At 60.9% G+C, this 27,754-nt stretch overlaps 1 protein-coding gene across 1 annotated transcript in view; it reads left to right on the forward strand.

Moving 5' to 3' along the window:
- Positions 1 to 27,754, forward strand: part of CFAP77 (cilia and flagella associated protein 77) — a 98,404-nt gene that overhangs the window by 42,945 nt on the left and 27,705 nt on the right. Inside the window, exons 2-3 of the mRNA XM_045846298.1 lie at positions 13,161 to 13,260; positions 13,785 to 14,013. Of these exons, the coding sequence (XP_045702254.1) occupies positions 13,161 to 13,260; positions 13,785 to 14,013 (329 nt within the window). The remainder of the gene's footprint in view (positions 1 to 13,160; positions 13,261 to 13,784; positions 14,014 to 27,754) is intronic.

Raw genomic sequence — 27,754 nt, forward strand, 5'->3', positions numbered from 1 at the left:
CTCCTTTCGCTGCGATGCAGCATAACCGTGAGTGAGGTGGCTCGTCTGAGTGCTGGGGTCCTAGGGGGTGACTGAAGTGGAAGGTGGTCTTGGGAGCCCCTGAATGGCAGCCGATCGTTTGCCCTCTGCTGCCCCTGAAGTAGCCACGGGGAGGCATTCCGGTCTGGGGCCGGGTGTGTGGGCGTCGTTACCCGCCGTGGGCTGGAGAGCACCCACAGAGAATGCACTGGTCAGACGATTCAGCCAGTGATCCGGCCGGAGAGATGGGCATTCCGGCCCCAGGCCTTCCCCGATGGACCGCCCGCAGGGGAGCTCAGGCCGGCACCTGGTCTACCCCACGGTGGGGGGGAGCCGTGAGGTGGGCTCCCCCACAGCGGCTCCGTCGGCGCCAGTGGCGTCGGGCCTGCGCGCGGTCCTCCGACTTCAGAAGGCACCCCCTCGGAGCACAGGAGCTGATTCCTTTAATAAGCAAAAACCCCACTGGCTTTTATTACTTTGGGCGAAGTAAAATTTGCTCCTGCATAAGCAAAAGCCTCCTGACAGCCCTGTCGACACGAGGTGTCCTGTCTGAAAAGATATGAGAGGCGAGGGACAGAAGTGCGAGGCTCCTCCAAGGCAGCTGGGCCCAGCCGAGGTGACAAGGAGAGTGCTCGCCCTCTAATGAAGAAGGGAGGCCCGCGCTGGAAGACACCCGTCTCCGCCCGGCCCTTTAGAACCCGCCTGACGGGGTTCATTTGCATTTAGATCTCCTCAGCTCCCTCTTTTCATCTGAAGACAAATCCTCACAAAAGGCTGCTTAATTAGACCAAATTAGATTTCCGCTCAGTAGCTTGTCACTCATTACAAAATGCTGTTCTTTTTCTATTTTGGTAATTACAGGCCGGTCTATACCAGTTTGTAAGCGCGCGCGCCGGCCCCGGAGTATGACTGGCATTCCTGATTTTTGTGCAGGGACGAGGAGAATTATTCCGTTGCACCCAATCTGTCTGTTTTATACGTTGGATCAAGACCGTCACCGGAGTCTTTTACAGTAATGAGTATTCTCACTCTTAAGTCTGTAATGATTAATTGTAGGAGAGCACAGAGGTTGGTAATTTCCGAGGCTAAAAGCTAAGTACAAACAGATTTCACATGTAGCAATTATATTATGTGTTTGAAATCTCTGCCTGAGCCACGCGGCCCTGTTCCGCCGGAGAAGCCACCCATTAAGTCATTAATAGAGCAGCCGCGTCCTCGGTTACTGTTGCTCAGGGTCTCGGGCACCGAACGTCTTTGGGGACGCGAGGCCTCCTCTTTCCTGGTTCCTTCCCTCCGCCAGGCCGTGCGTGGGGTCTGGGCGTGTCCAGGGCTCAGGTCTAGGTCCAGAGCAGGCAGGCGGGTGGGGCCCTGGGGAGGGCATGGAGGACGGGACTGGACCAGCCGCCCCACGGCCGTCCATCGTCATCCCGCTCCTCACACGCTGCCCGTTCGTCGTGACTGGCGTCGCTCCGCCCCTGGAGGACTTCCCACACGCCCAGGGCGGTCCACTGAGGGGCCAGCGGGTTGTGCTGAGAGGCCAGGGCTGGGGTTCCGTGGCAGCCCGGCCCAGCTGGCTGTGCGCTGGCGCTTCTGGTGGGGTGCGTGTGGGCAGGTGGGCACAGGCTGGTCACCGGGCCCAGGTGCTGCTGGCGGAGACGGGACAGGTAGCACCAACTCTAATAATGATCACCACCCACCCTATGTGGCGTGGCCTGCTATGGGAGGGGCACTAAAGGCCCCTCCTCGCACCAGACCCGTGGCCTGGGCGGTGCTAACACGTGGGAGAGCTGGCGGTGGAGCCCGGGGCCAGCTGGCCCTCCTGCTTCCCTGCCTCGCGCACCGCCCTCCTGCACGGCGGGAGAACTGGGTGGCGCAGATCCAGGGGTATAGGCGTGCTCCAGAAAGAGAGAGGCAGGGCCAGAGGGCACTCTGGACCAGCCAGCTCTGCTCCTCCTTCTACGGATGCAGCGCGGAGGCCAGAGCAGGGGAGGGAGCCCCCTCCAGGGGGCCCTCATGCATGGGCCCTCCCCTCAAGCCTGTCTCTGCCCCTCCTGGTTCCTGCCCGCCCGAGGCCCACAGTGGGGCAGGGCAAGGCTTTTCCACTTGGTGCCTCCCGGCTCAACTCCCTAGAGACTCTGGGGGTAGACTCCACCACGCCCTGTTCTAGAAGACCTGCCCGGGCGGCCCCGGCCTGGGAGGCGATGCTTCCGTGAGCTCTCAGAGCACCAGGCGCCTGCCCCTCTCACTGGCGCTCGGTCACGCGGCATTCCAGAAACGTGTGCTGAAGACCTACTGTGTGGCAGGCACTGGGATGCCGTGGTGAATGGGACGGACCTGCCCCTGCGCCCATGCAACTGACAGACAGCTGTGGCATGTGTGGCCAAAAGCACCCCCCAAGTGACCCACCAGCTGCTGTGAGATGGGCCCAGGGAGGGAAACACGTAGGAGACCAGGTTGCGGGGGTTTCTAACCGGGGCTGCAGACTCAAGGGGCCGTCCCAAGGAGGTGACACTTCTCGAGGAGTTGCGGGGGAGCCCAGGAGCAGGCGGGGGAGGGGCAGGCCTTCCATGGGCAGTGCAAGAAGCTGAGCTGGAAGAAGCCGATGGTTAGAAGTGGGAAGAGAGGGTGGAGATGAGGCCGGAGCCTGCACCGCCAGGGCCCCTCCCTCCGTAACTGGGCCGAAAACGGAGGCTCAGCACCACGCTCCTGGCTAGTTCCTTTCCCCACAGCGGGCGGAGCCGTGCCGGCTCAAAAGCCCACCAGACCACACTCAGATCTTTACACGTTCCAGTTGCTTCAGAAATGGCCCATAGAAGCAGGTTTTCAGCCACGTAGGGCCTGCCTGCTTTGCACACGCTCAAAACCACGCCAGTGTCTGCTGGCGTTGCTGCGCAGAGTCTCGGGGTCCTGAGACCCCAAGCCACAGACCCTCAGAGGCACACGCTCCGTGCCCGGTGCAGAGCAACACCATCGGGACACCTAAGCCCCCTCCCATCCCCCTCCCGGCCGCAGCTCCCTGCCCGCCTCCCTTCTGGACGCTGGCCCCTCGCCCATTAGCCCCCCGGACACTCTCATGCTGGGAGGGGCTTCCCTCTCCTGCCCGCTGTCCAAGCGCCACCAGTAAAGCTTGTGTGGGAATGCCTCTCGAGGTCACGTGTTTCCTCAATCGGTCCCGATCCTCGAACTCACGCCCTGCACTGCTGCCTCCGCAACTAGACTATTACCTGTGCCTTCGGCTCCCAGGCACCAAACGCAGGGCCCTGCGCGCCGAAAGCAGCTGCGACTCTGCCAAAAAAAAAGAGAGAGAGAGAGAGAGAGAGAGTACCTTTCTTAGGTCCTCACGTCACCTTCCCCACGAAGCGGCAGCACAGAACCAATCGGAAAACGGCCCCACAGGCGGCCGAGGGGGCCGCCCGCCCGCCGCCCGCCGGCTCCGCGCCGGAATCAATACGCGTCCTTATTAACAGGCTCCACCGCCCAGCCCCTTCCCGGCTCTCGCTGCCGCCGCGCCAACGGGTCAGCTGCCATTTTGTGTTAAACTCCTTCTCATTTATTACAATACCAGTTTTTTTTATTGACATGGAAATAAAACTTACAATCAATGAGAGGCTATGAAATATACATCAAAACAGGAGTCGCTGCAGCTGGCGTTTTCATCTGTTGCGGGGAAGGAACAAGGGTTTACCGGGGGTGGGGGGAGAACACGGAGCGTTTTCCTTCCCTCTTACATGATCCGGTTTTCAATGACTCTATAAAGACGACGGGAACACAAGCAGAGTAACCAAACAGAGTGATCCCTGCAGCTGTCAGAACTTAAAACAGTTCAGTTTGCCTTTGATTTCTGCTTTAAGTTTTGAAAAGTACACAGATCATTCTGTGCTTTTTCTTTTTCGTTCTTTTTTTTTTCCCCTCCTTTTCTTTCTTTCCGTTTTCATTTCTCTTTTTGGGAGAGAGCCCCTTTCTTCCATCTGCTCTCTCGGTGGTCCACTGGCTTTGGCACCCTGGCAGCTGGACAGACCGAAGGACCGAGTGAACGTGCCGGTTACGTCTGGTCTGGCCAGCCCCACCTTGGGGCTCAGGGGACCTCCTCTTCTGCTCGTTACTTCCTGGCGGTCCAGAAACGTCCTCCTTTCCTGCCGGACGCCACATCAAAGTGGGCTCCAAGGTGTTCCTTCCTTTTCTGAAGCGAGTGGCCCCCAGGAGAGGAAGGAGGGAGGAAGAGCCCGTCCCCTCCGGTGCACAGCACGCCGGCCACCCCGGGGCGCCTCACCTCGGTCTCGTCTGAACCTGCCTTTGCACCCTGAGGTGGGGGTGTGGGGGCGGGTAGCCCTGCTTCACCAACAGGGAGCAGCGGAGACTCAAAGAGGTCACGCAGTGCAGGAGGGTCAGAGTCTGGATTCAAACCCATCTGTCTACACGGTGGGGGCGGGGGGCGATGCTGGGAAGGACCCCTGAGGTGACCTAGTTGAGTGATTCTCTTTTTTTTCTTTTCTTTTTTTTTTTTTATAAACAACAATTATTTTTTTTAAGATTTTATTTGTTTATTTTTAGAGGGGAAGGGAGGGAGATAGACAGAGAGAGAGAGAAACATCAATGTGCGGTTGCTGGGGGTTATGGCCTGCAACCCAGGAATGTACCCTGGCTGGGAATCGAACCTGGGACACTTTGGTTCCCAGTCCGCGCTCAATCCACTGAGCTACGCCAGCCAGGGCTCTTTTTTTTCTTAAAGTCATAGAACCTGCTCCTCAAATGAAACCTGCCGTGGAAACCCCCAAGTACCGTAAACTCGCTGGGCTGGGTCAAGAGGGGGGACCCCCACTCCCAGAGCCTCTCCTCATTACCCCCTGAACTGCCCTGAGCTCAGAGGGAAGGCCACTGAATCTCCAGTGTCCCCAGCACAGGCAGGCGGGTGGGCACCCTACCTGGGTCTCAGGGCTCCCGGTCCACCCTCCTCTGCCCTCCCCACAGCAGCCTTCCGAAAGTAGGGCCCCAGGAGCCAAAGGGGGCATGACATGGAGCGGGACCCGCCAGGTCTCGCTGGGCCTCGGGCCTCCCTGGAAACAAATGTCTCAGGAAGACCTGAGAGGCCTCTGGCAAGCACGCCTGCACCGGCTGCCCCCATCCAGACCGTTACACCAGCGAGGTTCGGCGGGGACAGGACCTCCGCTACTGCGGTCCCAGCCTGGAGCCCCCACCCCCCTCCGCACTATCTCCCTTCCTTCAAGCGGAGCAATGTCGTCCCACCATGCGGTCCCCCGGTGAAACTTCACTCACACTTTTTCCCTTTCCCACACCAGAGAGAGAGAGAGGAGAGATTCCTAAGTTGCTCTGATGGGAGGGATGGCACATTCTTCTAAGGACACACGAATTTTTCTTTTTACTGAGGCGAAATTCCTGTGAAACTACCCGTCAACCGTTTTAAGCGTGACGTTCAGTGGCATTGAGCGCCTTCACAATGTGGCGCCGTCGCCGTCTCTGACTAGTTCCAAGACAGCTTGTCACCCCCAAAAGGAAGGCCCACGCTGTTAAGCAGTCACTCCGTCCCCCTCCCCCATTCCTGGGCAGTCACCTATCCACCATCTCTACGGATCTGCCCACTCTGGACATCTCCTGCCCCCGGGACCCCACCATACAGGGCCCTCTGCGTCCGGCTTCTTCCCCTTGGCACGTGTTTCCCGGGTTCGTGCAATCGGCAGCAGGCGTCAGTACTGCGTTCCTTTTCATGGCTGAGTAATATTCCCCCCGGGGCACAGGCGGACCACGTTTTTCTCCGCCCATCAGCTGACGGGCATTCAGGTGGCCTCCATCTTTCAGCTCTTGTGACTCACACTGAGAACAGACACACACACACACACTCGTATGCCTGTTCTCGGTTCCTTCAGGTCTACACCTAGGAGTGGGCTTGCTGGGTCACCCGGGGATCCTAGGTTTAACTTTTTAAGAACCATCAGGTGGATATATTAATTTTATAGCCAGTTTTCTGCTCACGCCACTGGAGACAACGTGGCTGACAATTCAAACCAGCGGGTGGCTCACGAGGACCACCGGTTCGTAAGACTACTTTTTATCCAGAACCTTCCGGGCCCGCTGCTCAGAACCCCCTCTGCATCGTGAGATGCCCCACCAGCCCTGTGAGCTGGGCCCTCCTGAGGTGCCTGTTTTAGAGGAAAGGGAGCTGAGGCTCACGGGTTAGGCAACTTGCTCAAGGTCACACACAGTTGGGAAGCCGTAGGTCCGACGCATAGCCCCAAGCCCGTGTTGTTAAGCGCTAAACGTTCAAGCCCCGCCCGGTGATTTCTGTTTGGCTCTGGGATGTGACGGGGTGCGGGCTCAGCTCCTAACTACACGCGGATGAGACTAGGGGAAGGCGCATGCCTGCTGAGCACGCCCAGCTGCGTGCGAGCCCCCGGAGCACCGCCAGGGCTGGGGCTGACCCGCACTGGGGCTGACCGGCCAGGCACAGGGGACCTGGGCTGCACAATCCTATACCCAGTGGTTCCTGTCTGTCAGGGGGGTTCGAGTTACCGCCCCCACATCAGGAAAGAGTCACTCGTTTACTTCCTGCGCACCCACCCACCCACCCGTGTCCTGAGTGGAACTGAGACCGCCTCCTTCACTCGTCTCGGCCTTGAACCGAAGGGATGGTTGTTGTCCGCATTTTATCAGTGAGGCACTGGGGGTGCACACAGGTCGAGTAAGTAGGTCAAGGCCACGCAGGTGGAACTGGAGAGCCGGGGTCCACCCAGATGTTCAGATTCAAGAGCCACATGGGAAATCGGGAGTCGACCCTCATTGCCTCCCTGTATCCGAGGCGCCACCTCTTTCAGGGGCTTCCGATTTTGCCAAGAAGTGTCTGGGAGGTCGTCCCCCCTGGACAATGCGTTTCCTCCTCAGAGTGACGGACAGGTCAGGTCACAGCAGCAGATGGCACCTCGCTGGTCTTCAGTGCTTTCATCTTTATTTTTGTTTTTAAATCCAAACCGCGGTGATCATTCCTGCCAACCCCTCGCGCTTGCCTTTTTGCAAACACTGCGCGTCCCCCCCCCCCCATCCACCTAAACCTGCTGTTGAGTTACCGGCCCCCAGAGGCCGCGGGCTCCCGGCGACGCATCCGCACGCTCTGCCGCTGCTCGCTGCCTTCTCGGAGTGTAATCAAACATCAAGCTAAGTAGCAAATAAATCTCTCGATCTCATAAGCTGCACAGCGAGATCATGTAAATGCAAATGAAGGACCTGGCTTCAAGCTGTCGAGGGGGAGGGGAGGGAGCGCCAGGGCCCTGTCACAGTGACCGCCTCCCACGGCAGGGGCCATACATCAGCGACGACCACGGGCCAGGCGGCACCCAGGGCGCCAGGGCTGCTCAGGAGGACGGGCGGGGGCCGAGGGCGGCAGCCGGGCGGGCGCAGAGGGGCACCGAGCATGCTGTCCCCACGGCCTGGAGGCTCTAGTCTCGCCGACCGTGACAACAGCGGGAGCAAGAAGACCCCTGTTCACGGAGCAGCACCAGGCCAGACGCCGCCCAGGGCTCTCTGTGGCCTGCGGGTGTCGCACAGGGCCAGAAACAGGGACAAATTGAGTGACTTGCCCAAGGCTGAGGGGCAAGGGGCAGAGCTGGGACTCAGTCCAATGGGACACTCACATGCTGGGGCCTCCCCCTCCCTACCTCTCGCCACCCAGGGCACCCAGCGGCAGCAGCCTCGGCCCCACGGTAAATGCGCAGCGGGGTTACAATGAGGTAGAGGAAGACCTTGAGCTCTGACCCCTGGCGGGTATGTAGATACACCTCAGAAGCTTACGCTGGGAGTCTGCCTGTGGACTGTTTTAATTGTAAGATTAAAATCCTACCCCCTGCCGCCAGGCCCCCACCTCTAACCACAGGCCCCCACGCTCGGAGAGCTCCCGCGTCTCCTCCCAGGATTTTTTCTATGAATTTTTTTCACCTGGTCGTAACAATAGTCTACGTAAAATTGAAATCCTGCTGTGCTTTTTTTTTTTCACTTGACATTATTTTAGATGCCTTTGATCACAGGTGGGTGTAGGTGGTGGTCTCGCGTGCGCCATGGGCATCACCGCGGGCGCTCAGCTGCCGCTCACACGAGCCCCGCGGTTCGCAGAACCCGGCTTCCGGGACGCGGCCCCGAGCCCTTGGATGCCTCCCCCGCCTCCTCCCACGTGGTTGTTTATCTGAGGCTCTCATCACGGAAATAAATAAATGCGCTGCATGCTAATCATGATCATCACAATTTGCATTTATATTGCGCCCCTCGTAGGAGGATCTGAAGTCACTTCCCAGTAATGAACTGCCCCTGCGTGCGCGCGGCGCTGTGTGCGCGCCGACGCACGCGCGGTGTCGCCGCGCCCAGATATTTATTTAATAACTACCGGGCCGAAACTGTGGGGTTTCACGTAACTGCGCTTTAACGGGATGCGGGAAAGTGAGCGGAGGCTTTTCAACTGCTGAACAAAACGTTCATTTGCCGGAGATGCTGGGCTGGGGGGGCGGTCCTAGCGCCGCGAACCATCGAGGTGGCTGCCGGGCGGTGGGAGTGTCCCGGCCGGGAAGGCGGGCCTACAGCGCAGGCGCCGCGTCTCCTGGACAGAAAGCCCACCGCGTGGAGACGCCCAGCGGCCTGTTTGTCCAGCGGGAGATCCCGTTCAGGCCGCCCACGGGTTTCACCCAGGCCCGCCTCTGCGGTGGCAAGCGGGGTCTGGTTCCAACTTTTTACAGTCTGTGGAGTAGAAAGTGACTAGCTTTGCGCTGCCAGGCCGGGTCACTTGCTTTGAAGCTGTCTCAGGACAACGGACCTTGGCGAGTTTCCAGGGCCAGGGGCCTTGCTTTCTGGGCCTCCGCTGACCTCAGCGCAGCCCGCAGAAGCACCACCACCTGTGCTTGCCTCTGGAAAGCGCCGGGGGTCCCCGGGGTGGTGACGGGCTGCTCCCAGGGTTCTCAGCGCGGTTTCCGGGGCCTGGTCCTTCGCATCCCGGCGGGGAGGGAGGAGCTCCGTGCAGAAGGAGCCTGGAGAATCCCAGGACCTCTGGGACCGGGGATGGAGATGGTTTTAATTAGAGCTGAGAGATGGGAAATAAGGCAGAGAGGGATGACGTCTTAATGAGGTTTAATGAAGCTGTCTGCCGATGAGGACAGCTGCCACCCAGAGCTGTGTTCCCGCCAAGCCCTGTGTGACAGGCAGGCTCAGAAAAAAAGGCACAGTTGGAAGGCTGCGGGGGAGGGCGGGCAGGTCGGACCCGAAGCTGGGGCTCCCCTCCACATCCACCTCCTGCTTCTAACACCTCCGTGACCAGGGGCTCGGCCAGTGGGTCCCCTCTGAGCAGCTTCGACATTTCACCATCCCCACCATGCTAAGGTGTGTGCCTCTCAAAAGACCTTGAGGATTTTGCATCCAGTGTCTTAGAATCCAGCCATAAATACGAGGCACGCAAGGAGGGCTTGTATTCGAGGGCTCAAAGGGGTTCACCCGCCTGTTCCGTTTCTGAGCCTCATTTCCCCCTCTGTACGGCGGTGACAACGTGGCTCCTCCTGGAGAGCTGTTGAGGGGTGCTGCGGGGTCAGCACAGGGCGGCGATGTCCAAGAGCTGCCCTGAACCCCAGCTCTTCCCCCGACTCCCCAGGTGGCACTTGGCCAGTGTGAACCTCTTCAAGGTTCAGACGTCCCAGCTGGAAAACGGGACGCCTGCCTCCCGCAGGGGTTGGCAGAGTTCAAGGAGAAGCACAGAGAGGTCTCAGGGCCTAGTGGGCGCGCTCAGTTAGGGGACTTGCTAGCCGAAGTCCCAGGAAGAGATGCTCGGTAGACGTGAAGTGTCACGAGGAGCAGTGCTCCTCGTTTCTTCGCTTCTGCAGTAAAGGGGGGCGTTCTAGGGGGTCCCTTGCAGGGAGGAGTCTCCAGGCCTCGTGTGACCCAACAGCCCACCCGTGCCAGCTGCCCCGGGACCTCTGCGTGTCCCAGCCTGAGGGCTGAGGCCCCTTCTGTTCTGATGAGGCCCCCCACCCTGTTCTGGGCGGGTGGGCAGGCTGCTTGGGAACGTGGGCGGCCGATCAAAGCTGGGCCTTGTGACCACATCTGGTCAGTTTCGTGGAGACCAGGGTGGGGCTGCCACGGAGAGGCAGGCGACCCGCACCATCAGGCCTCGAGTCCCTGGCGTTTTAGTGGCCACCGATCTCAGACGCCTGCCGCAACCAGCTTGCCTCTATCTAGTTCAGGGCCGGCAGCTCCCCCGAGGTGCCCAGAGGACTGCAGACCCTCTGTCCGCCGGGTTTTCTCCGAGGGCTTCTGGAAGGCCTTTCGGGTTGTTTCCAGCACATGGCCATCCCACCCTGGGGTGCTACGAGCGTTCTCAGACACGCCTTTGGGAAGACACGGCCCTCGTTTCGGTGGCGGTCCAAGGGGGGGTGCCATCAGGTCGGCCTGCGTCCAGCTTTAGTCGATGCTGCTCGACCATTTCCCAGAGTGGCCACACCGGCTCAGACCCACCCCCCCCTGCCCCCGCCCCAGTGCATGAGTCTTCCCGTGGCTCCACGCCTGCACGAGGAACGCTGAGTTCTTACTCCGTGTTTCCCGGAGGCTGCACGCTTTAACGCACAGGTCTTGGCTACTGGGACATCCTTCTAATGATGCGCCCATTCAAGTCTTTTGCTCATTTTTCTGTAGGATAATCTGCCCCTTTCTTGTTGATTTATAGCAGCTCTTTCTATATGATGGGTGAGAGCCTCCTGTCCGGTACATGTACTGCAAATATCTCGCTTCAGTCTGTGGACGCACAGGTTTTTAGAGCTGGTGGCGTCCTGTTCAGGCGTCCTCCTTGCAGGAAGGTGAACTCACAAGGGCAGGGGCTCTGCGTCGTCTCCGTCCAGCTTCAAACCCTGGGGACAGGGCGTGGTGCGCAGAATAGGTAGAATATGAAGATGAGGGGAGTGGGAAAAGGAGGGAACTCCCCCCCGCCCGCCCCGGGATGATCTTTGCGGCCTAAGGCTCCATGTGCGCCGGCGGCTGTCGGCTCCCAGGCGCGCAGAGGGCGGGCGAGGCGCCCGCCCCGTCCCCTCCCCTCTGCCCGCCCAGAGAGGCAGCCAGCTCCTCAGTCTGCCTGTCATGCCTCTGCCAGCTGGAAGTGTGCCCACCTGCACCTGCCCTGGGGGGGCTCTCCCAGAGAAGTCACATTTTAATTAACTTCCCCAGCAGTCATCCGAGAGGCCAGATCATTTTCATAAGCAGAGGAGAAGCCAGAGCTTTGTCTGCGGCTCCGAGCGCGCCGAAGGAAGGCGGTGGAACAGAGCGCCCGGCGAGGCTGCGGGCGCCCGCCTGGAACGCGGGACTCCGGGGCTCCCGAGGGAGGTCGGGCCTGGGGTCCGAGGAGGGAAGGAGGCGGGAGAAGACCGACCGACCGGGCTCTGTGGAGGAAGGAATGGGCGGAGCCTCCGAGCGGGCATTGCGCTGATCCATTCACCACCGCCCCCACCGTTGACCAGCGTCTGTTCTCCGCCAGGCCCTGGGCGAGGAGAGGGAGAAAATAAGGACCCACGGCGGGCCGAGGGGGACCCTCCATCTCTTCTGCTCCGTTCTGCTGTGAGCCTAAAACTGCTCGGAAAGAGAAACTCTGTTTGTAAGAACATTTTCAACGAACCTTAAAATAAGTGAGTGGAGACTGAGCCCAGTGTCCGGGGCAGACAGGTCTCTAGCGGGTCGTCACACGGTCACTGGCTGGACTGCGCTGCTCTGTGATTTCAGTGGCTCCGCCGTGACGTGATTCAGACGCCAGCCCAGGCGCTCCCGTGAAGTGCACAGCCCAGTGGACTTTGGGGTGGTCACACATCTGTGCCACCAGCACCACAGGCAATTCTAGGACATTTCCATCACCCCCGAGAGGAGCCCCACTCCCCTTAGCCACCCCGTCCCAGTCGCCCCATTCCCCGCCCCTCCCAGCCACAGGCAACCACTGATCCACCCTCTGCCCCTACGGACTTGCCTGCCTGAGACGTCTCATGGCAATGAAATCATACGACAGGTGGTCCTTTGTGACCAGCTTCTTCCACGAGTACCAGGGCGTCAAGACCCAACCAGGCTGTAGCAGGTACTACTGTGTCATTCTGAAAGCGCCCCAGGGGGGCGTTCAGGGCCCTATGATGTCACATGCAAGGAAGCTTGTTTGGACTGGGGGCAACCTGAGAGGGCTTCCCAGAGGAAGAGGTTTTCACCCCAGGCGTTTATGGAGCACCTGCTGCGTACCATGAGCAAAAGGAAGACAGTAGAAGTCATGGGCTGGGCTATGTAGGAATGCACCCTCCAGGCAGGCTGGCCTGTGCGTTCACGGACACCCAGGTCACTTCGGTTCTAGGTCCCAAGTGAGCGTCACCAGGCGGTAAACATCACCAGAGCCAGGTGGGGGAGCAGCTGCTGTGAACTCAGGGGGTCAGAGAGCTTGAAGAATGAGGTCCAGTGGGGAAGGAGGGCCAGGGGCTAAGGGCCTTCCAGGAGGCTGGGCTGCCTGCGGACCCTTCAGGGAGAGGGCCGCGTGGGGGAGTCTGGGAGGTGGAGCTGCCAGGAGGGGCGGGGCTGGAGGGCACAGGCCCAGATGGCCAGCCCCGGGGAGGGGTTCGCAGAGGGTCCCTGATCCCTTTCCGGTGTGCGCGCGGGTCCCTGGGAGCCGGGGGATGGGACGTCGATGAGATAGGAGGAGGAGGAGGAAGGGGAGGACTACGTGAGAGGAGCGTGTGAAAAGCCGAATATCGTACCTGGAATGTGGAACCCAGCCCGTGCCCATTGATGGTGAAGAAGGTGATGGCCACGCAGCCCCGTGCGTGCGGGAGAGGGCCCTGAGCCCGGGGGCCTCCCGGAGCAGCCAGGGTGCCGTGTGAGCTCTCCTGCCCCCCAAATCCTGCCCCATCGCCTCAGAGCCCCGGACGATGGCTCTGCCGCTCTAGGTCTCAGTTTCCCTGTTTGTAAAACAGGGGATTTAACGTGATTGAGAATCCACAGAGCGATGTCCTTCCACACCCCAGTGGCCCCAAAGGTCGCCTGCAGGGCCTGGGCAGGGCGGGCATCCGGGGCCTCCCTGCGGCTGAATCTGCCGAGCAACGGCCGGCCGGAGGTTCCACCCCTCACCTTGCTCTCTGTGCTTCCCCCGACAGGCTGAGCTCGGGAAGACCCGGGAAAGAAGCTGCAGCCTTCCTGGCATCGACTTTAATTACGGACTCTACACCCGTGGGCTGGATGGAGGGGTCCCCGAAGGTGAGCATGTGGGTGGGGCTTGAGCTCTTGACCTTGGCTGGCCACGAGGCAGCTGGCCCCGCCCCGGGAAAGAGCCCAGGGGCTTGTCCTGCAGCACAGGGCGGAGACCACAGCCTGGCCTGGGCTGAGACAGGGAGGGCCAAGCAGGGCCCTGGTCGAACGTGTCGGGGGAATGGGAGGGAACTCGGCCCGTGTGGAACCCTGTCCCCAGGCCAGAGAGAGCCTGAGCTCCGCGCCGTTTCAGCTGTGAGCCCAGAGAGGGCTCAGGACCAGCCCTCTGGTTACCCACAAGAGGCCAAGGCCAGGTGTGCCCAGCTGCAAGCAGCTGCCCTCTGAAACCTCTGGAGCCCTGACCCCTCCCTGTCCCGGGAGCCAGGCAGGGCTGCCCCACGGCAGGCTCCAGGTTGCCGGGAAGGCACAGGTCCCTCGGCCCCGCCTCCCCCCCATCTTCCTGGTCAGACGGCGGGGGCGGCTGTGCTTCCCAGAACGACCCCACACCGTGACCCGTCTCTCCCTGTCCTCAGCCATCGGACACTGGAACGCGTTCAAGCCGCAGCCCATCCGCTCCCAAGAGCTGGCTCCGAATTACATCGCCATGAATCGCGGGGCGGTGAAAGCCGGCCTGGTAACTGCCCGGGAGAATTTCCTCTACCGTCAGCTCAACTTTGTCCGCGTCAGTGACAAGGACGAGCGGCGCGTCAAGAAGGAGCCGCCCTTCATCCCTCCGAATATGACGTTCGGGGTCCGGGCACGGTATGGTGGCTGACACCGTAGGTCCACCCCTCCCCCTGTAGGCTGGGGAGGGGCGCCCAGCAGTGACTGAATTAGTGACTGACGTGGGAGCAGGGAGGGGCAAGTGATGGGGCCTGGCCAATCAGTGTCCTTCACAAACCTTGGCCACAGTGATTGGTCCAGAGGCCGTCCTGTGGCCCAGGTCCCAAGCCTGGCATGCACGGCGTCCTATAAAAGTAGAGTGTGGCTGCACACCATCAGTCTCAACTCAAACAGCCTTGGCTTATTTTTTTTAAGGGCAGTTTGGTGGCTCACATGCTTGAAAAGCCTAGGGTGGAGCTTCAGGCACAGCTGGATCCAGGCGATCGGGCAGTGTCATCAGCATATGGGTGTCTCCTGGGTCTTGGCCATGCTTCGCAGTTTTGGCTCCATTCTCTGACAGGCTTCTTCTTCCGGTGACAAAAGAGGTGGGATCAGTTCTGTCCTGTTCTCTTCAGGACCCCGGAGGTAAGGGTGTGGGGAGCACAAAAGCCTGGAGATTGAGATGCTTCGGGCCAGCTTCCTGCCATGCCTGTCCCTCAACCAACCACTGCGAGTAGGCTTTGTGGAATACACGGATTGGTCAGCCCTGGGTCCCATGTCTGCCTCTGAGCCAATCGTTGAGGCCAGCAGATTCTGGTGCCCGGATCAGCCAGGCCTGCTCCCTTGCCCCTCCTTGACCTAGAACGTTTATCCTTTAAAGTATAAAATATTAAAGTGTACAGACATTGGCGGTCACCTCTTTAAAACAGGAAAATAGAAGCTCAGAGAGGTGGGGAGACTGTCCCGAGGCCACAGGACGAGCTGTGGCCAGACAGGAGCCAGACCTGCAGTCAGGCTGGCGGACTCCCCGGCCAGTGCTCCCCGCCCTTCCCTCCACGGCCTGCCTCCTCGGGTCAGCGGTGCAGCCCGAACACCCGCTGTGTTCTGGTCCTGGGGCTCCGTTCTTCCACACACAATGGAAAAGCTTCAGTCAGCTGGGTTCAGAAGGGCTATCCATTATCATCAAGCTTTCAATATAGAAGTCTTAAATTGCCATAAACCCGAGCGGCTACCGTTCTGGGGAAAGCACGTGATGAAGTGCCGGCTGTATCTTCCGTGATGGTAAATGGGCTTTGCATATGCAAATTGAATGGATTTTAAAATGGTCTTTAATGACAATTTCCGTAGCAGACGTTAACATTAATTGCACGGAAATGAAAATGCTGCATTAGGTTGCTGTTAGCCGCAAATACCGCGGCCATAAAGCTTTATCTTTATCAGCAGCGGCGGTTGCTGGTGTGACAGGGCAGCTCAGCAAATGGCAAGCCGAAGGGCTTTTATGGAACGGAACTATCCCCCAAAGCGGGCCCCAATCAGCATCAATTTCGCTTTATTTCTCCGTAAATGGAGGTTAAATGGCCGCTGCAGAAGCTTTTACTGAGAGGCCCAACCCGCCCGCACAGCCCCTCCACCTCGCGACACGCACGCGAGGAGCAGTTAAAAAACCATCGCCCCTCCGTAATGGGGCTATTACTTTACGGTTATGGGGCCGAGCCCCATTCCGCCGCGATCACCTTTTACAGGCCGCGGGCGTATTTATTTCTCTGCTTTAAAAGCATGTTTAAAACCAAGTCCGATCCTGCCCAGCGACCCCAGGGGCTGTTGGGGTGATGACCTGGTCCCACGGAGAAAGAGAGAGACCAGTGAGCCCCGCCTACTCGCAACCCCACCTGTGTCAAAAAATGAAAGCGAAGCCCCGCCCTAGACTACGTGCAGGGACAACTCCCCGGAAGCTGGGGGAGCGAACGGGCTCCGAGGTGGTCGGAGCCGTGGCGCGGGATCCATTCTGACCGCGGCCCCGCCCCCTGCCCCCAGCGCCACGCCCTCTCGCCCCCTGTGTGTTTTACAACGGCCGGAGCAGACAGATGGCGCAGGCACCGCGCACCTCAGCCCGCCCTCTGCCCCCCCCATCAGTGCCAGATGGGACGCAAGCCTGTACCGACAATGGATGATCAGTCACCTCCTTCCCAGTTAGCCGGCCCGGCCCCCCCATCCACCCCACGGCTTACAGATCGTCACCCCATCCGCAAGGCACACGGCGGTCCACGCAGCTCTGCGGCCGAGAGGAGGTGGGGGCGAGGCTCCCGTCTGGGAGAGGGGCCCCGTGCGCACAGATGTGTTTGTTTGGACAGGCAGTCATTTAAAAAAAAAAAAATTTAACGAGTTACCACATTTTATAAGTCGGGAGATTTCACGTAAACACTCAGATTTCCCGGTTCTCTTAAGAGGTCTGAGCCGGGCCACCCTGCGTGGGTGCTCCCGCCTGGTGCCCCCTTTGGACAGAATCCACACACGCTTTTGCGTCTCTCCCAGCCACCGGCCCCCAGCCTGACCCTCCTGTCCACCGTCTGCCTGGTCCAGCCCGGCGCCGAGTTTGTGGCCACCGGTAACCACTGGTCGTCGGGATCCCTCAGCTAACTGCCGCCTTTCTGTCCTCCGATCTCGGTGGGGGCTGCCCGACCGGAAGCTGCCGCGATGTGAGCTCCGGTGCCGCAGGCACTTTGACACATAATCGCCGGCCCTAACATCATCCTCTCGGGCAGGTAGCGTTCTGCGTGAGTCACAGGGCAGGACAGAGAGGGTGCAGCACGTGGCAGAACCTGGGTCTGCACCCTGCCCGCCGGCTGCTTTGAGGACCGCACCCCCAGGGCCAGGCGGCAGGGCCAGCCCCTACGCTCTTGGATCTCAGAATTCGAATCAGGGGAGAGTTTTAAATTGCCGCTGCTGGAGGGGAGGGGCGCAACAAGGATCCCAAAGCATGCCGCCACCCAAGGTTCATCAGCAGACGTGTCCAGAGGTCAGAAGTGTCGCTATTAGAGAGGCACTTAATTATTGATGCATTTTAATAAGTGTTTGCAAATGTGCACATTCCCTCAGCACATCTTAATTGTTACTGCTCCTAATTGGTCCAGCCATGTCCATTAGGACGCGTCAGGGATGATGGGGGGCGGGGGAGGGGCAGCAGGACCTGGGCAGCAGCTGGGGCTTCTGGCAGATTCTGGCCACCCAGGGCTCGGCCACCACCCTGCCCTGGAGCCTGATGCCACACGCAAGGCAAGGATGCTACCAGGAGGACCCATCACTCTGTCCACGAGCAAACAGCCCCCTGCGTGTCAGGGCCTGACAGGAGCCGGATGGGAGGTGGTAGACCCTGCTTTGAACTAATAATGGCAACTATGTATTATTGCTCCTTGTACATGTCAGACCTCGGGTGCCTCCTCTCCTTAACTAACTCCGAACCCCGTCGGCGAGAGTGAGCTGGGGACCGGTCATCCCCCCGCCCCCCGACAGAAGAAGAGGCAGAGAGTCACACAGGGGAAGTCCTTTGTCCCTGGCCGCTTTGCATCGGGATGGGGACTGGCCTGGCCTAAACACCTGTGGCCGTGACAGTGGCGCTGATCTGCCTGCCCGACACGCACAAGGAAGGAGGTGACACGGGTACAGTCGCTACCCTCGTTTTCCCAGCTCCAGAGGGGGACTCAGATGGGCTGCCTCGGCACTGTGTAAGGCCACCCCGCGTGGGTTTTTCCGAAAGCTTTCGGCTGAACCTGAACACGTCAAACGAGCCCCATGTGCTTCCCTTTCGGTGTGTGCTTCCCGTCACCTTCACCTTCGGTGGCTTCCACGTCCCAAATAAACTCCTCGATGGGGCGCCCAGCCCCTACCCTGCACTGGACGCTCACCCCAGCGTCCCGGCGCTGGCCACGGTGCCCTTGCGGAAGAGGCCTCGGTGAATATTTGCCGAATGGACAATGACCGCATTGCAATCTGAGTACGAAGTCAGTAGGAACGTGCGGCCTGGGCAGAACACCCGGTTCAGCCACCGATTCGCCCGGTCCAGGCCCCTCCAGTCCTGGGGTGAAAGTGCCCAGACCACAGGAGAAGGACACGCAGGAGGAAGGCAGGAGACGCCGCCCGCCCAGCCGTCAGCCGTGTCCTGCAGCCTGACACTGACAAATGCGAAGGATGGAGGAAATGCTACAGGCTGTTAAAAAATGTTTGCTGCCTGACAGGTTTTTTGAATCTCCCTGCCAAGCTGATTTACTGTACAAATTTACAATGGGCCCATCCATCACTCTGGGTTATTTTGTTTCTCCTGCAGCCGATGGCCAAAATCCCAGCCACCCACCCCAGCGCCTCTGAAATAGGAATAACGAGCCTCTTCCCAGGCAACTGTCCCGGGGATCCGTGGCTGTTTCTGAAAGGGCCGGCCGGACGGACTGGCAGTTAGTTGACTGGCGGCCCGAAGCCCGGCTGAGTGAAACGGGGCTGGCCACAAGGGGGAGCAGGTGGGCCTCGCAAAGACGCCCTGAAAGGCCCCGCCCGCCCCGCAGAGAAGGCCCTGCCCCCCAGCCTGCTCCGCAGCACTGACAGCAACTGCGGTTCAATAAGACAACCGGCTGGACTTGTTTTGTTGCTGTTGCTGTGGTTTGACGTTACAATGATGCAAAAGTGATACGCGTTCAGTATCTTCTTTCCTCGAAACACTGAGCAGGGCGGGGACCACGAGGGCAAACAGGCGGTACTCCGCAGGGCAGCGTTACACCCATTTCCCACTTAAGATATTTTCCACTGACCAGGGCTCCATCCTGAGTCCAGGGGCGTCTGTGGGGAGTCCCGGTGACGGCCGGCCGGCGTGGACGAGCACGGGAGGGGGCCTGGCGTAAGCCTCGCTGCAACCCAGCATCTCCGTTTACCCACGGGGAAACCGAGGCACGGCCGGCTCATATTCCCTTAGCAAGGGGTCACAGGTGACAAGTGGAAGCGTGGGGACTCAGGTCCAGGCGGTTCACACCAGGACCTTTGCACTCAGTGGCTGGAACAGATTCTTACAGGAGGTGGAGGTGTTGGTTGGCACCTCAGACCCACCCATCACTGCCCGGCGGGGGCCTGGGACAGCCCACACTGGGTCCACCGGGGCATCCATCCTCCTCACAGCCAGCTGCCTCCGTGGGCCAGATCCAGGGGGGTGGGGGACGCTGTTAAAACAAGCCCAGGCAGGGACACGGGGCTGGGGGGAGGTGTGCCCTGAGGGCCCCACCCTCTCCCCCTTCCCTGCCTGGCAGCCCAGCCTCCCGGGGACCCCTCCCGTCTCCCCAGACTCCCGCCGGCTCCGTCCTCTGCTGCAGCTTTGTCGCCAGGGCCAGGAAGCAGACATTTTCCACGCTTTGCCTTTCCTCCCTCTCGGCTCTCCTGCGGCCCGGGCAGAGATTTATTCTCGGCCCAGGGCTCGTGGCGCAGGGAGCAGGCAGGGCCCGTAATGGATGGGCCGCGGCTCCCCCAGGGCCTGTCCCGCTGGAACCCCGTCATCCATCAGGAGCTGCAGGTGCTGGGGTCAGCGCTAACGAGGCCCCGCCGCTCCCCCTCGGGGCCTCCCCAGCCGCTTCTCGCGGCTCCGCTCCTGCGTCTGCGGTTTCCAGAGCTGGGCCTCGCCAGCCGGGCAGTGGGCTCCGTGCCTGGCCCGGCCGCCCCTCTCCTCGCCTCCACGGCCTTCACCCTTGACAGACGAGGGGTTGCTGGGGTGCGGCCGGCCCTGCCCCTCCAGGGACACGTTGCCCCCCGACCCCGAGACACAGGGCACGGAGGCGCTGAGCCTGCTGGTGACTTGTCGGACCCCTCGGCCTCACAAGGAGGGCTAGGCCTCTAGCCGACACGCGGCCCTGGCCCCACCGCCACACCCACTGCCCAGAGAGCCAAAGAGACTCGGCGGAGTGAGCGCGTCCTGCGAGAACCGGCGCCGACGGGCCGTGTGTCCGTCCAGCCTGGAGCCCCCGGGCCCGCGCTGGTTCCGAGGAATAACAACACCGGCTTCTGTTCGCTCAGCTCCTGCGCGGCCCGGCGCGGCTCTCCACTCGCGGGTCCTCGGAACCACATTTTGGCAGCAACCCTCTCGTCCCCATTTCACACACGGGGAAACTGAGGCCAGAGACATCATCCGGGATCGCACGGCCACATTTCTTACCTCCATCTATGCTGCGTGCTCACTGAATGCCCGGTCCTGTGCTGGGCGTCACGCCGGGGGTTCAGGACCCAGAGAGAGAGCCAGACGGGAAACGCGGCGGCCGCGGAGGGGCAGACGGCGGCGCGGGGCGTGCGGTTTCCGGGTGGGCCGGGCGCGGGCAGGAGAGCAGGCGCGGAGGGACTTGGGGTCACGTCTGACTGTGCTCCCTGCCGCATCCCAGGGTCTGGAACACAGTAGGTGCTCAATAAATGCTTGTCGACCGACTGCACGAGCAAGAGTCAACAGCGTGGCTGCGACCCACCCCTGGTGCTGGAAACGGCCAATAGTCTGCAGCCGGACTCGAGAGACAGCCCCTCTCTCTCCAGGCGCCCAGCCTCAGCGGCTCAATTCCTGGGGTCTCCCTAACGAGCCGGCGCCATCGCGGCAGGTTTAAAACGCCAGAAAGTCAAGCTCTCGTTATGGGGGCCCCAGACGTCCAAATTCAAGGTGTCACAGGCCGCACCCCACCCGAAGGCTCTCGTGGGGGACACCCCTCCTTCCCAGTTTCTGGCAGCTCCTGGCACCCCTGGGCTCGCAGCCACACCACTCTGGCCTCTGTCCAGCGGTCACGTGGCCTCTCCTCTGTGCGACAGTATCTTCTTTCTCTCACCGGGACACCTCTCACTGGATTTAGGGCTCACCCAGATAATCGAGGGGCGTCTGGCCCCAGGGTTCCTAAGTCAGTCACATCAGAGATGACCCCTTTGCTGAATAAGGTCCCACTCACAGGTTCTGGGGGTCAGAAAGAGGACCTGTGTTTTGGGGGCCACCCACCATGCACCCTGCCACAACCCACAAAGCATCCTAACACGAGGTCAGAAAGCCCTGCGTTTTAGAAACCGTTCCGTTTACACCTGTCTTTGGAATGATCATTTTGCAGCGGCCGCCCTCGGGGTCTGGTTACATGGTTGCCCGTCATAGCCCGAATGCTTTCCTGGGGCGCAGACTGGGGTGCCAGGCCTTCCTTCCGTGTTTGTGAGGAAACTCCCCGAACAAGGAGAAGTTCGAAGCTCCGTGAACCCGCCACACGGACTCCACGTGCTACCCTCTGGCCTCGTTTGCTTCCGACCCTTTTTTAGTTGTTAAACAAATAAAAGATAACAAATACAGCTTGAAGCCCCTCCTCACCCTTGGCTAGCCCCACGCCGCCCCGCCCCACCCCGCCCCATCCGGGAAGGGCGTCATCCTGAGGTCGGAGCAGGCATGCCCACCCTCCAGGGTTTCCTGTTTCTGCTGTCCCGTTAGAGGTCCGTAAATAATAATGTGTCCGAGTCAGTGTGATTTCATACTATCAGCCACTTTGCACGGGGACTTGCTTTTTTTACTCCCCACGCTCGCCGGCAGATGTCGCCCTGGTCAGCACTGCGTCTCCCACGGTGGGTGTCCGCGTCTCCTGTCCGTCCCTGGGTGCTCCCCGTTTGCCCCATGACCTTCCGGTGGGGTGCGGGGTCCCTAGGGCCCCACCCCCGGCAGACACAGCGGGGCTGCACTGGCGCTGACATTCTCCTCCCTGCGCTCAGCACCTCCCAGTGGGGCTGCCGGACCTGCTGCTGCTGCTCACCTCCTCCCCAGGTGCCGGCATCCCCCGGCCCGGGCCATTCCCGGGCGGCCTGGAGGTCACTGGGTTCCCAGCCGTGTCCACTCGTCCACTCAGCTCGGTCAAGCCTCCCCTCCCCAGAGGGGCTCGGGCCTCTGTGGCTCTCTGACAGCCAGCTGCCCCAGGAGAAGATGGGGGGTGCGCAGAGAGGGCCCCCAAGGTTTGGGCACGGGCGTTCCGTTTGGGAGAAGCTTCCGGAAAGCGCTCCAGCTCCGCCGCCCGTCCTTCGTCCACCGCTGGGCGCCTGTGCGGGGGAGCTGCTAATTGAATTCACCCTTGTGAAAAATGTTAACAAATTGCCAGTGACCTCTTAGACAAATTTAGAAGTCAGGAGAGTGCTGCTCACCAAGCCTCCCTCCCCTGTCATTAGCTTTTATGTTGGATCCGCAAACAATTAAAAACTAACCGCAGCCCAGAGGTCCTCCTCTCTAATTAGCTCTAAGAGTCCTGCCAGGGAGAGAGCCTCAATTACCACCCCTTCCTGCAGGCTAGTTAGGCGAGACAGGCCCTGGGGCCGAGGAGGGACAATTAAGAGGAAGGTGCCAGCGCAGGAGGGTGATGGAGGAGCTGCAGCCTCCCTTGGGGCCAGAGGTGGCCGGCCGGCCCGCCCCCGACGGAGGTAACGGTGGTGGCCAGGTTGGAGGGTCCTCCACAGGAAAGGCTCAGGGCTGTCACTGCCTGGGGGTGTCAGGACCCCGTGGGCCGGACTCTCCTCGTGGGTGGGGGTGTGCACCCTTGGTAAAATGCAGGGGCTGGGGCCCTGGCCCAGGGGGCGGTTCTCCTCCACCCACTGAAGACTGAGCATCTCCAGCCTCGGCCTGAGGAGGAGGAGGAGGAGGAGGAGGGGAGAGTGACTAAGGGCCCCCCCGGTCCAGGCGGGCCCCCGAGTCTCTCGTCTGTCGGGCAACTGGCTGCCGCCGGACTCCTGGGAGCCCTGGGCACTCCTCCTTCCATCAGCCCTTGCTCTATAAAAATATATATATATATATTAAAAATTAAAATTATGTAATGGATGCACTGGTATAAAGATGACTCTAATCCAGGCTGGATTGTTACCTTTTCTTCTGATTTAAAAAATATGAAAACGTTTCCATGGGTCCCTAACGGTGTCTCCTGGCCTCAGGCCTCGCCACCCTTTGCCCTCCCTTTAGGGGGGTTTCTCTCTCCCCCTGCCCTGCCCCGTGCCTCCACCCCTCCACCCCCCTTTCCGGAGGGGCACAGGTGAAGCCCGAAGACCCCAGACTCAGCAAAATGCTCTTGCACTCCCGCCTTGAGGGGCCACACACACACACCACTTCCGTCTCTATGGCCCCTTTCCTCCACCTGTGAGCGGGGGTACTGTCACCTCCCGTGTCGGAATAAATGGCGTAAGCTCATCAGCAAAGAGTCCCTTGAGCTCTTGGGAAGAAGGAGAGAACCAAGTATTTCTGCGCTTTAAGAGGCATGAAGCCGGGGCTACAATTTCGCACACCCTGCGAGGCCTGGCAGGTTACAGGGCAAAGCCCGCCCTGGGCGAGACAATAGGGGGTGGTGGGGACTGCGTCGGACTCGAGCGCCCCCTGCCAGGGCTAAGGGGCAGCACAGCCCGCTATTGACATGCGAGTGTGTAGGCCCAGTGTCACCAGATCGCGTAACACCTCACGCAGGGAAGCCAGGTATTCGGACTTTCATGCGCATTCCCGTTAAAAAAAACAAAAAACAAAAAACGGTAACACGAGTTTTTAAAATGCTGCAGGCCCAACTACGCCTGTCGGCAGGCCGGCTAGGTCCCAGAGCCTCTGTACGGTCACACACGGACCCCGGGCACGCCGTTCCGTCTGCTGGACTGTCTCTCCGTGGTGCACGTTCCATGGCTCTGTGGTTCTTGATCAGCCAGCTTCTTTGTCCGTGAAGTGGGGGGCGTCATCGTAGTGGTTCCTACCCAGCAGGGCTCCCGTAAGGGTGGCTGGAGGGGTCCCTGGCCTGTGTGTGCAGCGAGGGAGGGCGGTGGGCGTGGTTAGGACGGGCTGGGGCAGCGGCGGGGCAGGGGGATGGGCGGTGCTGTGAGGATGGGCCGCTGCGTCTCCTGTCGGCCGCGGTGGGTGCACCACTGCGCCGGGATGAGACTGCAAAGGAGTCCATGCACGCACAAATGAGCACCCGCACGTCTGGGGACACGTGCTTACAGGGGCTGGGTGGTCTCAGTGCCAGTGTCCTGGGCACCATCTTGTCCTTTCCTTTCCCAAGACGTCACCACGGGGCGGACGCTGAGCGTGGCTGTGGGTAGGGAGTCATGGGGCCTCGGTCGCATTTCTTACAACTGCGAGTGGCATCTGCAATGATCTCAATGAAAACTGCAATGTGAAAAAAAAAACAAAAAAAAAACGATTCGACAGTGGCTCTGGCGCCACGTGGGCGGCGTCAGGCGGAACCGCTCGTTAGAAAGAACAGCCGTGTGACGGTAGGCGCAAGTGACGCGCTCAGCCCGCGGCCTCTGAAGTCACTTAGCTCTCCGACAGACGGGTCTCTTCGGGAGGCCTCGGGTCATGAGCCCAGGGAGGCAGCCCGGCCCTGAAGGGCACCTCGGGGTGCTATCCAAGAACACAGGGGCACCCTCCCGCAGCCCCCCCCCTCATGAGAAGGACGGAGGAGAGGTTGGGTGTCCCTAGATCATGCCACTGTGGGGTGTCCGTCGTGGGTTCAGCTCTGATGTAGAACCACGGAGAGAAGCCCAGCCCTCCAGCCGCCTCTGAAACCAGACCGTCTGTGGCCCGCGGCCCGCGGCCCGCGGCCCGCGGTGGGCTCCGAATGTCACACCAACTGCCGAGGTGCGGCCCAACCCGGAGGCCGCTGTCCACTCCGCCCGTCAGCCCGGAGGCTGCGTGGGTGCCCGAGCCTCTCCCGTCCCCCCCCCCCGGGGACCGCTGACATATTAGAGATGGATTTTAATTTTATTCTAACAAAATAGCTGTCTCCAGTGGAAGAAGCAAGCGTCAAGCGAGGACCCGTCTGGAGAGGAATCACGGGGGTGCAAACCTCCGTGGCTGTCATTGATTTTCCGGGAAGAAAAAAATCGCCTCCGGCTATGCAGCCGAATTAGTAGTCACTGATGACCAATTATTTCAGCCGCTGTGAACGGGCCGCGGCACTGAAACGCGGTTTGTCAGACCCAAGGCCGCACGCTCAGGCACCTTTCCACGGCTGTGTACCTGCGCCGCTCAGAAGGTCCCCGCCGCCGCCGCCGCCCCCGCCCCGCCCAGCTCTCGGCTGCGCCAGGTTTTAATGAGCAGCCGAGATGAAGAGGGGCGGCCACTGCCGGGCCCTGTAATCCGCGGGCACTCCTCGGCGGTGGCGGCGGCGGCAGCAGCGAGGGGCTGCCTGGGCAAATCAGAGCTGTCAGCCCTCCCCGCCTCCCCACCGCCCCGCGCGCCCGGTGTCAGCCTAACGTTTGCAAACGATCCTCTCTGGTCCCCTCGCCCAGCCGGCCGCGCGCCTTTGTCGGAGATCGACCCGGGTCCCGGGGATCCATCGCCGGGCAGCAGCAGGGCTGGGTCTGACCGAACTCATTTGGAGTTTCTCACAGGCCTGGGCCGAGCCGGAGCCGACTTCTCCGTGGCGTGGTCCCCCCTTCTTCCCGCTGTACTAGGCCGGGTTTTAACACGGTTTTGTTGTCCGCGGGGGTGTCGGGCCGGCGAGGGGCTTTCCCCGGCAGGTCCTGCCCGGTTATCGGCAAATACCTCGTGGAAGCCCTCGGCGGCAGCCCCGCCATCCCCGACGGGGGCCGCTCAGAAACGGAGGAAACCCTAGTGTGGGAGGGTGAGACCCCCGGGACGGGACGGGATGGGATGGGATGGGGGGCCCAGGGCGAATCGGCGTCTTGTGTGGAGGGAGCACGGTCGGAGCGGTCCGGAGAAGCACGTTGTGGAAAGGTGCAGTTTCACCCACCTGCCAGGCACAGAGCAGCACCAGCGGCCAGGCCACCCGGCCAGGCCACCTGGACGGGGCGGGGCAGGACCGTGCAGACCCTCTTTGGGGTCCTGACCCACAGCCGACAGGGTCAGGGAGCAGGGGACCCTGGGTTTGCAGCCTGGCTCTGTCCCCCCGGGGCTGCTCACGGCCTGTGAGCAAACCTCCGGCCAGTGGCTGAGTGTCTCTGAGCACCAGTGTCCCCGTCTGAAAGCGGGTATGTCCATCCTCACCTTCAGGGTCACGAGGGGTCGCCGGGACAGTCGCTGAAGCTCAGTCTGGGCTCGGTGTAGTAAGTGCTCATTAAAACAGGGCGCCTGTTTGACTCGCCGCCGCTCCCCAGCGCCCAGCGGGCCGGTCTGGGGCCAGGAGGGACGGTGCTCGCCCGGCCTGGTCCCCTCCTCTGTTCATGCTGATGCCCGTCCTGCGAGCCCCGGTTCCTTCCCCTCCGGACCACCTCCTGCTCATCCCCAGCGACCCGGCAAAAGGCTCTGGAGCGGGCACTTGGGCGGCTCCAGACCTCGGCCATTGTGGCTAACACTGCTGTGAGCACAGGGGTGCGTGGATTCCTTCGATTCATGTCTCAGGATTCTTAGGATATATCCCCAGCAGTGGGATCGCTGGGCACGCGGATAAGAAGTGCCGTGGTACATTTACACAGTGGAATACTACACAGCTGTGAAAAAGGACCACGGGGATTCTCAAGCTAAGGGAAAGAAGCCAGTCGGAGGAAGACGAATGCCACGTGATCTCACTTCTATGTGGCGTCTAATGACAAAAAAAGCCGGACAGAACAAAGAGACACAGGCGTGGACACAGGGAAGAGACTGGCAGTGGTCAGAGGGGAGGGGCGGGGCCTGGATGAGAGAAGGGGAAGGGCTCAGCCAAAGAACCTGCATGCATCACCCTGGACACAGACAGCAGTGTGGGGACAGCCTGAAGGAGGGGGGGGGCTGTGTGGAGGTGGGCAGATGGGGGTGCGGGGAATGAGGACCTCTGTTATAGCGTCAACAATAAAAATAAAGGAAAAAAAGGCTGAGAGAGGACTTGGCTCACCCCACACCTGTGCTCAGGACCCGTCCCCCCTCTGGGTCCCAGCGGTCACCCCTGCAGCGGCACCCAGCCCTCAGAACTGCTGGGTGGGGCGGGGAGACAGGCTGCAGGGCGGACAGCAAGCCCACAGGCTCCCCGTGAAAACGCAACATGTCTCTCGCCGGCTGTGTGGTCTCGGGCAAGACACCACACTTCTCTGGGCCTCCGACTTCTCATCCATGAAACAGGGATGTAGATTCTGGCTCTAGACGTCTCATCCCAAGGACAGGGGAGGCAGGCAGGAGTGGTGAGTCACGACCTTCCCCGTCCCCACCCCACCACTCTCTAGCTGAACCGCGTTCGTCTCTGCTGAGACGTGAGAGCCCTCACACCTTCTCCACGGAGTCCTTTGCCAGATGCGGGCTGGCAGATGTTCTCTCCCGGTCCGTGGTCTGCGTGTTCACCCTGAGACCCTCTTTCACGGAGCGAAAGCCCTCAGTTTTGAGGAAGTCCAATTTGTTTTTTTTTTCTCTTTGTGGATCGTGCTTTTGGTGTCAAGGCCCAGCACTTGTCTGCTGGCCCACCCCCAGGTCCCAAGGACTTTCTCCTTCGTTTGGTTTAAGGTTTCTCAGTTCCACGTGTCACCCCGTAACCCATGATCCGTTGTGAGCTCCTCCTTGTATGACGCGTGGGACCGGGGCCGCGAGTTGGCTGGCCCGTTCCGGCACCACCTCCTGGACGACCGTCCTTCCTCCGCTGAGATGCCGTCTGTTTGTCCATCCACTAACATCCTCTAACTCATTAGAACCCACGTCTGGCTGGTCAGCTACCCGCCGGCTCGGAGCGCCACCCGGCCTCTTCCCAGGCGAGCAGCAGCGCTGGCCGGAGCAGGACCACGGCCCCTGGCAGGGCTGCGGGGGTGGGGAGGGTCGGCGGGGGAGGTGGGCCCTGACGCGTGCCGTGGGGGCTGCCGGGAAGACAGCCCCTCTGTCGCCACGGCCTCTGGGGGTGAACGTGGCCAGGTGACGCATCCGGCGTCATTGGGAAGCGCGGCTGTGAATCAGGCTGCTCAGAGGCACGGGGTGCGCAATAATTCAGTAATAAAA

This window comes from Phyllostomus hastatus, unplaced genomic scaffold (assembly GCF_019186645.2).
Source record: "Phyllostomus hastatus isolate PE091 unplaced genomic scaffold, TTU_PhHast_1.1 phas_contig_495, whole genome shotgun sequence".
Taxonomy (NCBI): domain Eukaryota; kingdom Metazoa; phylum Chordata; class Mammalia; order Chiroptera; family Phyllostomidae; genus Phyllostomus; species Phyllostomus hastatus.